At 48.1% G+C, this 13754-nt stretch overlaps 1 protein-coding gene across 1 annotated transcript; it reads right to left on the reverse strand.

Annotated features, from left to right (window-relative positions):
* Positions 1–4702: 4702 nt before the first annotated feature.
* On the reverse strand, positions 4703–13505 carry ATP6V1B2 (ATPase H+ transporting V1 subunit B2). Its single transcript, XM_084302175.1, has 14 exons — positions 13365–13505; positions 11530–11585; positions 11046–11144; positions 10303–10396; positions 10124–10201; positions 9513–9652; positions 9290–9391; positions 8832–8929; positions 8462–8585; positions 7881–8031; positions 7430–7512; positions 7226–7330; positions 6622–6751; positions 4703–6499 (listed from the first exon to the last, which is right to left on the reverse strand). The coding sequence occupies exons 1-14, from the start codon at positions 13480–13482 to the stop codon at positions 6357–6359; spliced, it is 1521 nt and encodes a 506-aa protein (XP_084158301.1). The 5' UTR covers positions 13483–13505; the 3' UTR covers positions 4703–6356.
* Positions 13506–13754: the final 249 nt, after the last annotated feature.

Genomic DNA, 13754 nt, shown 5'->3' on the forward strand with positions numbered 1-13754 from the left:
AGCCCCGTTCCTGCCCGTCCCCGTCCCCGTGCCCCCATCCCCGTGTCCTCAGCAGCCAGCGCTGTACGATGTGATCGCCCGGAGGCGTCGCGTGCTGCCTTTGCACAACGCTGTGTGTGACCGTATGCATCGCAGATGTGTCGCTCCCCGGTGTGAGTAGCGGCTGCCCTGCCCCACGGCGGCCGCAGCCTGTACAGATAATTATTTTTTTCTGCAGTTTTTTTTTTTGTTGTTTTCCTTTTTTTTTTTTTTTTTTGGATGTTATTTCTGGTGACTGATGTAAACTACTGGTAATTTTATGGTTTTATTTATAAATAAATTTTTTTAAAACTTACCTCGGGCTCTCCAAGTGCCTGCTTTGGCAGCAGTCAGAGTGCTTCTGCCACCAGTGAGCACCCGAATTTCTCCGTGCCCCTCTCCAGGACACATCACCCCCCCAATCAATGCACCATCTATCACGGCAGGCACCACGATCCCCTTTGGGGCATCTTTCCACCTGGCCCTGCTCGTTTCCAGCCCTGCCAGTGCTTTCCTGCATGGACAAGCGGCGTTATCTCTGCTTTGCAGCTGGGATAACCCATGCAAGGCAAAGCAGCGAGCGAGTGTGGGGGTGCTGGAAAGGAGGAGATAATCCCCCCTCGTCTTCCCAGCCCTGCAGACGGGTCGATTTTTGTCCCTTCCTAGCGATGGAGCCAGAGAAAACAATTCCAGAGATACAGGGAAAACACCTTAGCAAAAGCCAGCGCATGTTTTGACTTTTTAACACTGTTTTTACCCAAAACTGGGAACACAAAACAAGGGGAGCACTCCAGCTGCAGACAAAACCACTCATCCCAACTCACCAGGCTGCTCCGTGCCCCAAAACCACGGCTGTTACCAGCCCCAGCCCCGCTTTCCAGGGAAACCTTGGCATCGCTGGCGCTGCCTGGGGCATGAGGCAGGTTTATTTTTAGAGCCTTTGAAAACTGCCGAGGAGAAAGCAGCGAGAAAGCCGTGCGTGCGAGCCCAATCTTCCCTGAGTGGCACCTTCTGTTGCAAAACACCTCCGGGTGCCGCCGGCTCAGCCGGGCTTATCCCCGTGTTTGGGTTTAGGGCAGCGGCAGGGAGGAGCCCCCGGGCCCGCTGCTGTCCCAGCTCATCCTAAATTATCCCAGGGAACGTCCCCAGCCCACGGAGGACACAACAGGGACTTAACGGGGCCACCTTTGTCTCAATGTGGTGCTGTGGCCCCGCTGCCGTGACAGCCCAGCAGCCAGGGCAGGGAGAGGGGAATGGGAAAGAGCTGGAGGGAGCCGAGATCTCAAATACCCAGGACGCCCAGGAGGAGTGCAGGAAGGAGCACAAAGCCCCGGTGAGATGGGTAAAGCCATTTCCCATCCCGTTCTGGACGTGAGCAGGGCAGCACCGGGGTGTTGAGCACCGAGCACACGGGGTGCAGCTGGCTCGGGAGATGGGGGCACAGAGAAAAGCCCCAATAACTCCTGCATCACCCCACAGGCACTGGGGTTCCCTGCTCCACGTTAGGGCTGCCCCAGCTGCCCCAGCCCAACCCTCAACAGAAGGAGGCTGAATTAGCTGTTGAACTAATCAGCGGATGCAAAACAGCTCGGAGACAGAGGAAAGCTGATTTGCATCTTCTCTTAACACCCCGGTGCCACAACACCAGTTTCTGGCCATAGGGAGGAGTGGAAGGGGGGGGGGGGGCTGAGTCGGTCCCAAAAATCTCAGCAGGGCCAGGACCAGAGCTGCCTTTGAAAGAGCAATTAAAGCGAGCCACCTTGCGCACGCAGGGCGACGGAGGGTGGGAGGCAAAGCTGCTTTTGATGTGCAAATAACCCGCAGCGAGCTCTCCCCACCAGCCCCTGCCTTGCATCTGCCAGGCGGGCTGAAAACCCAAGGGGCAGGGTGGGGGGGAACGGGGCCCATATTTGCTCGCCTCCCTTCCCCAAGCAGACGCCAGCTGTCGCGTGCTGCTCCGAGGGACCCAAGCGGCTGAAATCGGGCGGCGAAGGGGGGGGGATAAGACCCGCAGGCAGTCCTCGTTAGTCATTACTCAGAAAACAAAAAGCAAAAAAAAATAAAAGGGGGGGGGGGGGGGGGGGGAAACGCTGTGTAAATGCACCAAGGCGGCAGCTGTGAGATCTGCACGTCCCATTTAGCACGGTACCTGCTGTCAGCGTGCGGTGAAATATTGCTGTTTGCTCAGCACCCGGGGACGTGGCCCCATGGCAGGGCGTCCCTCACCTGCAGACAGTCCAAACCCTTGTTCCCTCTGCGGGGTTTCTAAAGCTCTCACCCCCCAGGGATTTGTTGATCCTGGACCATTACCACGTGCCCGGGTCTCCTTTGCTCCCTGGTGGGGCGAGCAGGAGGAGAGCTGGTGGAAGGCATCGCTTTGGGGACGAGGGAAACTCATCCAGGCTCACCCATTTCTATGCACATTTCTGCGGCTGGTGCCACCAACTGCAGCCCCTCGCCCCCATTTATCTCAGGATCAGGGTGCCCAGAGAGGCTTTGCCCACTGTGAGCCATCAGCCCGCTGGTGGCTCAGAGAGGGACACCCCAAAAAGCCCCTTTGCTTTCCCTTCCCTTCCCTTTGAGCTGTGGGAAGGGCCACGTTCCCAGCGCCGTGCTAAAATAGCTGAGCTGCAAGCCCCAGCCTGCTCCCGGGGCCTCTGGCTGATGCTAGCTGGAGCTATTTTCGTCCTTCCCCTCTCGTAGGGCCTCGTGCCAGGCTTAGGATGTTCGCTACCTGCAGGACAGGCTGTGGTGAGCTGGGGGACCCACTGGTGAGGTCGCAGCAATGCCGTGCCTGTGCTGGCAGCCCCATCTCCTCCAGCAGCTGGAGCTGGGAGGAAAACGGAGCTCTCTGCCCAGTTTTGTGCCTCTGGAGCCAGCAGGGAGCAGGCCCAGGTGTGCTCAGCCCTCCTGGCACAGAGAACAACAAGCAAAGCTGAATTAGGTCCCCCAGGTAGGAGCTGGAGAGCCCCAGCAGGCTGGTTTTGGGGCTGAAAGCGCAATCCTTGACCTTACAAAGCCACGTGAAACAAAACAGAAGCAGCCCTGCTCAGAAACTGCATTTACAGTCAGTGGCCAAGAAGCATCCCTGTGTGCAGCGCTGCTTCCAGCAGGTCTTGTAATTTCTGCACCACAAAATATTTTTTTTTTTTAAAAAAAAAAAGCCCCCTTTAGCCCCATTTCCAGGTGATGCAGGACCCGAAGCAGCCCTGCCCTGGTGCAGGAGCTGCAGGCAGCAGCTGGCTCCGTCCCCTCTCCCAGGCAGGGCAGGCAGTGCCGCTGCGTGGCTGCCGCGCTCCACCGCAGCCTCTCCTGGTGAGCAGAGCGCTCCCGCACGCTGCAGACCTCGCAGGGGATATTAAGATAAAGGCAAAATGCTTTTCATTTCGCTCCGAGTGTTTGCGAGGGCCACGCATATTTGCAGGTATCTTGTGAGAGGCAGCTGCCTGCTGCGCTCACCCACCCGCAGGAATGCCCGCACAACCTTTGTCCCCAGCACACGCCACCCAGAAGGATTTCAGGAATCCGCTGGACTTTGGAATTTCTCCTCTTCCTCCTGTTCTGAAAACCTGGGCTAAGCACTCAGCGTGCTGCCCCCTGCTAATGAAGGCAGGCACATGCTTAACCACAGGTCTCCCTTAAGAGAGAGCCACAAGCTGAGCTGGTGAGTGGGTAGAAAACATCAACTGTGCCCTGATTTATTTTGTTTTGAAGCCATCACATGTTTGTAGGATACTACGTCCTCCTTCCTCTTCCTCTATGACTTTAAACAACCACCATCTTTCAAGCTGCGGGATGATCACAAGGCCATTATTAATGCCAAGGCCACGGGATTTGTAACGTAGCATCGCTCTCGGTGAAAAAGCTACTGCCAGAACCAGCCTGGACGTTTAAATGAATTTTTAAAAAAAGAGGTAATGTCTTCATCTACCCCCAAGGACTTCTTGTACTGCCACCTAAGCAACAGCTTGAGCTGTAGCATAGCAGAAGAGTTAATAAGAGAAGACCCAAGACAGCCTCAGGCTTTTATCACTCAGAACAAACTCTTGTTTACAGAGCCGGTGTCAGAGCTGCTCAGGAAGTCGGGGCACAATTCTTGAAAGATGAATGGCAACATCAGCAGAGAGGCACTCCTGCCTCATCTCTCAGGCAAGCAGATGCAGTGTTTTTGATGTGTGTGTGTTCAGCAAAGGAAGGGATGCGTGGGTTAGCCCCAGCTCTCTGGGTTACATCAGGAAGAATCCCACATCTCCCCGTTTCATGCTGCTCTTACACCTCTCACCTTCACCAGCCTCCAGCAGGGAAACACCTTGGGCAGTTAATTCATGTAAAGGGACTGGCACCAGGGATTTACGTAGCTGTGTCCAACACCAGAATACAACCCAGGCCACAGCTCCCCCTCACCCCTAGTAAAGTCAACATACTCCCTAAGGCCACTTCCAAGAAGCCTTTTAAGGTTTCTTTTAAGGTTTCCTAGCCTCCTGCAGCACAAACTGCCAATTGAGATTCATGCGGAAACTCTGGGATCACGCTGTGATTGCAGCAGCCACCCACTCAGCCAGCGCAAAGCGTTCAGTCCTGGAGCTGGAGGCCAAATCCTGCTCACCAGAAGCCACCAGCTCCAGTAATAACGCGGCATGCGGCTCAAGCAGCCCTCACTGCAGACAGACAGACCTGAAAAATGTTGGGTTTCAGCAGATTAAATATTTTCATTTGTATAAACAGGCAACAAAGGACACCTTAGCCACTGCAGAAAGACCCCAAGTTGTTTTTAACCACAGAACCACAAGAACTTCTGGTTTGTTCAACACCTTTCATATTTAATTTATTTAGATATTCTCTACATTAAAGTATTCTCATGCCAACACTTCCAACCTCCCATCCCTACCTCAAGAAAAATAGACTCGACACAGCTTTAGAGTGGAATGCACTGGAATAAAGTTGCTAATGCGTCCAAGTTACAGAGAACACTGAACAAATCATAGGAAGAACTGCACATAGGAAACATCAGGGAAAGCTGGAATTAGCACACTATCATTCAAGTCATGTTAGCACCTTCCCAGACAAGCACTGAAGGCATTTAGAGAGGTGTAACATGCTTTGGTTAGCTAGACCAGCGCTTAGACTACATTATGCCTGGAAAAAAGCACGAAAGCCTGCCAGCACTGGGCTCTGAGCCTCATCTGAACCAGTTTAAAATAAAATAAAAATATCACACTGAAGTGGCTAGCCAAGCTTGCTGTGTTTGGGAATGCTGAGCTCTCCTGACTAGCCAAATCTGTGCCTGGAGTGCAAACCACAACAGTTTCAAACACGACTCAGGACCCAGTGCCACCTAGAGCATGCTTTATAGCAGAATTCAAAATATCCATTCGTATGGCAGGTTGCTTTCTCCTGCTGCACTGTTTGGTATGAACGTTTTAAAAGCTGACCTCCCCCCAGTACAACTGCGTCAGGTGTAAGAGCTTTCACATCACATAATAGCCTTCAATAGCAGCATGAAGCCTTGAATTACCTACAGACCTGCCCGCTGGGGGACACTACTGATTTCAGAATGCTTTTAGCTGCTCTTCCACATCTCTGGCATTTCCAGAATTCAAAAAAAAAAAAAATTAACTAGGAAATTTGCTCTGCAAACATCGATTTAAAACCTTTAATTCGGCAACTGAGCCTTAGCATGCTGCCTTCAGGTAGCAACCCACTGGCCTGTGACCTCTGAAAAAGACCCTTTATTAGTAGAAAAGCGCCTGGTGTGCCCACTAGTGTCCTCAGTTCGTGCATACCTCTACAAATCTTAAGCCACAGCTAAAAAACAGCGACTTGCATGTTTCAGAGAGGCATACTGTTGTGCACCACACTTTCCACATACTACCCTGGTCTTCAGGCACAACAGCAGGACAGCAGAGTACCATCTGCTCGATCAGCAGCAAGGCAACTGCACATGATCAGATAGAGCAGATGCTTTGGACAAAGGAAGTTGCATTTGCTCTTTGATGCTTTCTAAACCACGTGCTCCTGGTTTGAAAGCAAAGATCTGCAGTTTCTGGTAATCTTCAAGACATTCCCTTGAAATGTCTAGAAAAGGTCCAGTTCAAAAAAAAATAAATGCTTCGTGATAGCTATTGCACATTTGTAAGAGCTGGCCTAAAGGTTTTCCTGAAGACCCAGGCTTTGGAAGAAGGGATATTTTAAAAACTGGTATCAGTGTACGTTGGAACACTGGCACAAATGTCACCTACTCTTGGTTTTAATTATAAGGGCAACAAGTAAACACCAACACATGAAAAAAGAAAACAAACAGCATTTCACAGAGCAAGGAGCTAGAGATGAAGCTGTGGCTAGTGTTTTGCAGTTGAATCTCGAGGATAGAATTCAGCCAGTGTTGTCTGAGGAATTCTCTTCAACATCTCCTTGGGGAAGATTCGCAAAAGCTGCCATCCAATGTCCAAGGTCTCGTAAACAGTGCGATTTTCGTAAGGACCTACAGAAATTAAACACAGACTGAAACACGTGGCAGGAAAGTATCTCGCTAACAGGGAGGTCTGCAACCAAGACCTTCTAGGTGTTAATGCAGACCACGATGTTCTTGAAACAGATTCTTACCCTGAGCAATGAAGTTCTTCTCAAACTTCTGCAGAAACTCCAGATAAAGAAGATCATCTGAGGTAAGAGCTTCCTCGCCAACTACAGCCTTCATAGCCTGTACATCCTTCCCAATAGCATAGCAGGCGTACTGAAAACGAAAGAAACATTAGTGCTTTTACTTTGGTAACTAAATTACATCCTTAGTTTAACAGCAAAAGAGGTGCTCATTTGGAAGGATGACATTTGGGGTCCTTCAGTTAGCTCAGTCTCCTACCAACACTGCATCGTTATCATATCACACAGTGACCAACACACTAAGACTGAATCTGCCTATATTTAATACAGAAAAGAACAATTTATACAACACCAAACATCCTCAGCAGTTACTGCATACCCTACAGCACACGCATTTCGTGCTGCAGAGAATCTCGTGAAGGTGACTCACAAGGCTCCACAGCACCCATGCAAACATTTCTGTTCCAAACCCAAAACAAGGGTCCCACTAATCACTCCATGCTTTAAAGCAGCCTCAGGAGCATTCTGGGCCCCAAGTGTTTGGCTGAGTAGTGAGAGAGGTGCATTTGAAATATGCCTCTGCATCTCTGAAGGGGTTTTTACATACCAGTTGGTTGGATACATCTGCGTGATCCTTCCTTGTCATGCCCTCTCCAATAGCTGATTTCATCAGTCGAGACAAGGAGGGCAAGACATTAATAGGTGGGTAAATCTGAAAAAAGAAAAAGACATCCCCCAAAAAATCAGTAATAGTACTTCAAAAAAAGCATAGAAATGATCTTAAACAGGTTCCAACCACTGTGGTACACACCTGCCTGTTGTGCAGCTGCCTGTCCACGTAGATTTGTCCTTCAGTGATGTATCCAGTCAAGTCAGGGATAGGATGAGTAATATCTTTGGGGAAAAAACGGTTTGTCAGTTTTCAGACCTTTTATATTTATTCTACCAGTGATGTGCCAGCTTTTTCAAACACTTAAATAACTTCTAAAGTAAAATGCCATCAGTTAGTACCCCCATAAATCACTAAGTGCTCTTATGCAAGAGCTGCAAGTACTCCTGACAGAGCTGGAGAACAGTCCTGAAGTCTTAAATGGGCAAAGTATTTCTCTTAACCACACAGAGGAGACAGCCAACAAGTGCCCTACCCAAATGAAAACCTAAAGGCCACAGGACCTACCTCGTTGTGCATCAGCAATAGGGCAGTCTGCTCTAAAGGAGTCCTTTAAAGTGCTAGTTATGAAAATCATTTGAAAATTACTCACCGTCATTGGGCATGGTAAGAATAGGAATCTGAGTGATGGAACCATTTCTGCCTTCCACACGCCCAGCACGCTCGTAGATGGTAGCCAAGTCAGTGTACATGTAACCTGGGAAGCCACGACGGCCAGGGACCTCCTCTCTAGCTGCTGAAACCTGAGAGTCAAGAGAAGCATTTGAGGAAGCCAGCTCACTCGCACAGACCTGCCATCTCCCCTAATTAATCCATAGCAGTCACTTAAAGGACCTATTCCCACGGCTGATACTGAAATACAGCCACATAAGGCCCTATAAAGGGAAATATGTCACCCCAACTGTGTATGACGAGACAAGATGCCAAGGCAAATCAGAAAGTATTAAGCTGCTGAATGCCGCTAGTCAAATAAGTTTAGCTGGGAAAAAGGCAATAGCTTTTTGACTGCTGAATATAATTCTAGGCAATAAATGAGTAACTAAAAGCCTCACTGGCTAATTTAAGAACATTGTAAGGAATACTAATTGTAACAGCTTGAGCACAGATTTATATTCACTTTATACTATGAACCCTTTGTGCCAACACCCAGCATACAAGTTAATAAATGCGTACCTCTCGCAGGGCTTCAGCATAGGAGCTCATATCTGTCAGAATGACCAGCACATGCTTCTCACACTGATATGCCAAGAACTCTGCTGTTGTTAGAGCTAGACGAGGTGTGATAATGCGTTCAATGCTGAAACAGAACAGCACGGCCTATTTATGACAGGTACTTTAAGGCAGCAAAGTAACAGTTTGAAGTTATATGCATTAAAATCCTCTGAAAATTCTGCTACATGCACTGACTGGAGCACCAGCATTGCCAATTCCACTGAGCTGCAAAATGTCAACTGAAGTGACACCTGGCAGGGCAACAGTGATGCTTTGGCTTCCAGTTTATTTGCTCTTCTCAGCCTTTTCCCAGCCAACACAGGTAACTTACGTTGGATCATTGGCCAAATTCAAGAACAGGCACACGTTGTCCATGGACCCATTTTCCTCAAAGTCCGATTTGAAGAACCGAGCAGTTTCCATGTTCACCTGAATTGTAATATTAAAGCATCAGTTCCAGACCAGATTTTAGCATCCTTCAGGTCTAAACACATTATTACTAATCCATAAGCAAAGCTCTTCACACCACAGACTCCCCTGCAATCCCAACTGAATGAGTTATTTCTACAGAATTCCACCCAAGGGACAAAGTTTAATATTTTACTCTGACCACAGAATCACTTTGGCTGAAAATCCCAAATAGATGGTAGTACTTTAACATTCAGCCAATTTACTATTTAGTTACACACATGACCTACCCAGAGAACTTTCAGAAAAAAGTAATGTCCAGCTACTCGCAGCACTGTCTCATTACTTGAACATCACTTCCCTCCAACAATATTGACTTACACCCATAGCAGCAAACACGATGGCAAAGTTTTCTTCACTGTAGTCCATCACATCTTTGGATTTCTTCACCAAGCCAGCTTGGCGACATATCTGAGCTGCAATCTAAAGGAGAAAGCTTATTAGTCCCTCTGCATATTTGATTCAGAATTTAACCTGCTTACTTGTTAACCCCAGTGAAATGCAATTTGCTTTAGCACTTTTAAGAACAGCACTGAATACCCACCTCGTTGTGGGGCAAGCCAGCAGCTGAGAATATTGGGATTTTCTGCCCCCTGGCAATACTGTTCATACCATCTATAGCAGAAATGCCAGTCTGGATCATTTCTTCTGGATAGATTCGACACTGGGGATTAATTGGCTGACCTGTTATGTGTTTAGAGAACACACATTATTCCATATACATGTTTGAAGTTTGATCAAACTATCATTGATCCAAGGCTCATGTCAGAAGCTAGAAACCCCACCTTTAGGCCCATAAATTTTAAGATGCACCTGGTCAAATCTGAGCCTTTTGCTGATCTCAAGACTCTGGTATTCTACATTCATGCGAATGGTAAGAGTGCTTTCAAGAAAAGTCTGTCAGGTTATTACCTTTTTATCTCTAAGGCTATATAGTTAAGAGTCTACATACACTTCTCTGAACAGGTTTCAAGCACTTCTTCTACCCTAACCACCTGTACTTATATGAATTTGATTTGAGTTTGATGCCACACAGAAAAATAAAGATTAAACTCCTTCTAACATTTAGAACCTACGTTCAAAAACAAATCTATTTTAACACTCAGAAAACAGGAACAACAGATGCAAATAAATACCAGAAATGGACTAACATACCCATAATGTCAAGGAAATCTTCAGCCAAAACAATAGGGCCTCTGTCTATAGGTTTTCCTGATCCATTAAATACTCTGCCTGCAAGAAACAGCAATAAAAATAGAAGTGTAAGTTACTGCAAAAATAAGTTAGTGGGTAGTAAGTTTGTTCACTCTTCAAAGCAAGACTCAAGTACTTACCAAGCATATCTTCAGAGACAGGGGTTCGAAGAATATCCCCAGTAAATTCACAAGATGTTTTCTTCGCATCAATACCTGAAGTTCCCTCAAATACCTGTCAAAATACCAGGGAAAAAAGAAAGCACAAGAAAAAGTAGTATTGTGCTTTACAAAATAATGCACTGGAATGCTGCTTCACAGCTTGAGAATTTGATCAGCCGGAGGGAAGGAAAGCCAGGCAGTCCCCTGCTAGCAGAGGATTTCAGAAGCAGTTCACTCGTACAAAACATGACATAAAAACCTACTTTAAACAAAATTCATGAGGTGTATCAGCAGCAACCAACAAACCCAGTGCCATTCTTTTGATCTCAAGTATTTTCCTTTGCCAACAGGGTAAAGTTCTTCAGATAAGAAGAATTGTTATTAACAAGAAACAGCTGCCTAGAAGACAGACCTGCATCTGCATATCAGAGGAGCTGATCCTGAACCTAACACTGTACAAACATAGTATGATTCCCTTAATCTAGCTGCAAGGGAATCAGGGTGTTGAGGGAGTGCAAATAAAAAAAAGTCATTCTCCACTCAAATTTTCAATCTTTTAAAATTATTCATACCATTTGTACTTGGAGTAAGTGGATTTTTATTTATTTTTTACTTACAGTACAAAAAAATGCATTGCAAGACATCTGACAAAGTTCAAACGCATACTGATTAATAAAATATTTCTCTGTTGCATCCAGAGACAATACAGTCGCCAGTCTTACCTGAACAACAGCTTTGGAGCCACTGACTTCCAGAACCTGTCCGCTTCTTCTTGTGCCATCAGGAAGAGTCAAGTGGACAATCTCTGCATATCTAGGAAACTGAAAATGAGCAAGAAAGATCCATTAAATCTGTTTGTGGTTCCCTTTGAAATGGCACTATTATAATAACTAAAAGATCAAGAACAGAGTGATTATATATGTTTCTTCATTTAAGTTTGACAACATTGGGAGAGTTTGGTAGAACTGGAACGTTTCCTTTCCTTCTCAACAGCTTCAGCTACTCATCCCTTTCTGCTGGCACTGGGACAACTCTTTGGCTTTAATACCAATGGGCTTATTTTCTTTTATTTCAGCAGTCAAAAGCATATCTAGCGTTTAAATTGCTCAGACGACCCACAGATTTCACAACAGTCTGCATTTAAACTCTCACAGCTTATCCTGGAAAATATCCCTCAACAACTTCATTAAGAGTCTTTGTCTTTACCTTAACTTGATCCAAGATAACCAGGGGACCATTCACACCCGAAACTGTTTTATAAGCTGGAAGAAAGAGCCACAAGTCAGGTACTTCCTCAAAACATTGGAATATCCCACATCAAGTTCTCAAAGTCTCGTTCTTATCACCAGCCACAGTTTTGCAGATTTTGGGCCCAGCTCTGCATTGCTTCTCTGTTTATTACGAGCTCCACAAGAAGGATTTGGTGCTGAGCTTCATTGCCAGCATTTTGCCAGTACTCACAAAGCAGTGGAGGTAATTTAAGATACACAATTCTGCCATTTTCTCGTCTGTCACAAATTCATCGATGCAAGTATTGTATCTGGGGATAACCAGAATGCTGGTGAAGTTCACCCTACCACCAGAAACACCACTACAATGTAAAGCTGCCATTTTAAAACGAAACAGTTCTTTAAAATAAAACACTTCTTGAGCTATTCTGTGTTGACTTAAGGATTGACACCAGATACAAGGCCACGGCTCACTGGTGCCCCACTAGGCTCATGCCTTAAACATCAGCAGCTCAGGTGTAAGCACTAAATGCAGCTTTCCAAGGCACCAGAGTGCCCAGAAGTTAGAATTCATTACTCTGATATCAGCACTACCAAAAAGCTGTGGAAACAGTGAAAAACCCTGCCCTGCTCCAAGGACACGCGAGCACCCCACCATCACTTGATCCAGGCAGAAGTAACGCCGAGTCAGAGCGTTATCAGGGTCACAAGGGAGCAGTGACCCAGAGCCAGCGTTAATCACTTGTCCCTGGGGGAAAAAATGAGCAAGTGGAGCCATTCACAGCACACAGACAGCAGCACCGCTACAAGGCAGGGGAAACAGGTGCCACAAAAAAGGTCCCAAATCCCAGCGAGGCCAAGCTGCAGGGAATTGCCTACCTTAGGCACCCTGCAGCTCTGCCCAGGCCTGGCACACACACCTGGTGCTGTATTGACCATCAACAGAGCACTGTTTACACCTAAACAAAGCATTTGAACTGTTGCAATGTAATCTCTTAACTGCAACAATCAAAGCTGCATCTGATAAGGTCAGTGGGTGACGGGGCACACAAGGAGGCCTAACGCTGGAATTCCTCCTGTCTCAGTTTTAGCACTTGTCTCACGTTGTTTGGCAGGATTTTCGTGTTATAAAATTGGCTTTAATCCAAAGCACAATGGGCCGCTGCTGTCACCTGGGCAAGGAGAATGACACAGGCCTCGGCCTGAGGAGAGGCCTCTGCACGGCCTGCGAGGGCTGGCAGCACAGCAAGAAGTGGGGAACATCCTCTTGAGCAACACACCTCATCCCATGACAGTCTTGTGAGCGTTTCTTCCTCATTTCCCTTGCTCTGACCACCAGAAAACATCCCTGGCACAAACAGCCCCAATCCCACCAGTGCAGCTCACCGCTGACTTTAATCCCCATCCCCAGGCAGATTGAGCCGCACCATGACAACCCAAAAGGAACCGAAACACCGCATTTCCCACATGCAGACGAAAGCAGAGGCAGTTTGGGGCAAAAGCCAGACAAAACGCGAATTGTGCAGGAAGCCGTAGCGGCTCCAGCCCTGAAACCTTCACTACAGGCACAAGCAGAGCAGCTGGGCTGTGGTGGGAGGCCTTTTACGGATAGATTTGGATTTTATACCAGATAGAAGCGTTCAGGAAACAAACAGCACGGCCTAGGGAGCGCTCGCAGCGCCTCAGGGCTCGGCTGGCCCCGCACCCAGCCGCCTCCCGCAGCACCCCGCGACGCTCCCAAACCCCGCGGCTCCCCTCCTTCCTTCTCCCCCCAGCTCCCCGGCTCCCTTTAAGAGGCCGTGCGGCACTCACTGAGGCGAGGCTGGCTCACGAAGTCCCGCACCAGGACCGCCGCCTGCTCGCGGGCCCCGCCGAGCCCGGCGCCGTTGGGCAGCCCCCGGCCCGCCGCCGCCGCCCGCACCGCCGCCATCTTGTGCGCCCTGCGCCGCCCGGGCTCGGCTGCTGCGCATGCGCACATATAGGGGAGGGGAGGGGCCGGCCGCGAGGGGGAGGGAGCTGGCCAGGGTGCTGCGGGGGGGGGGGGGGGGGAAGGGGAAAAGGAAAGGAAATGAGGGAAAAAGGGGAAATAAAAGGAAATAAAAAGAGGAAAAAGAGGAAAGGGAAATAAAGGAAGAAATAAAAGGAAATAAAATAGAGGAAAAGGAAATAAAGGAAAAAGGAAAAAGGACAAAGGAAATAAAG

Source organism: Netta rufina (genome assembly GCF_964035555.1).
Source record: "Netta rufina genome assembly, chromosome: 27".
Lineage (NCBI taxonomy): Eukaryota > Metazoa > Chordata > Aves > Anseriformes > Anatidae > Netta > Netta rufina.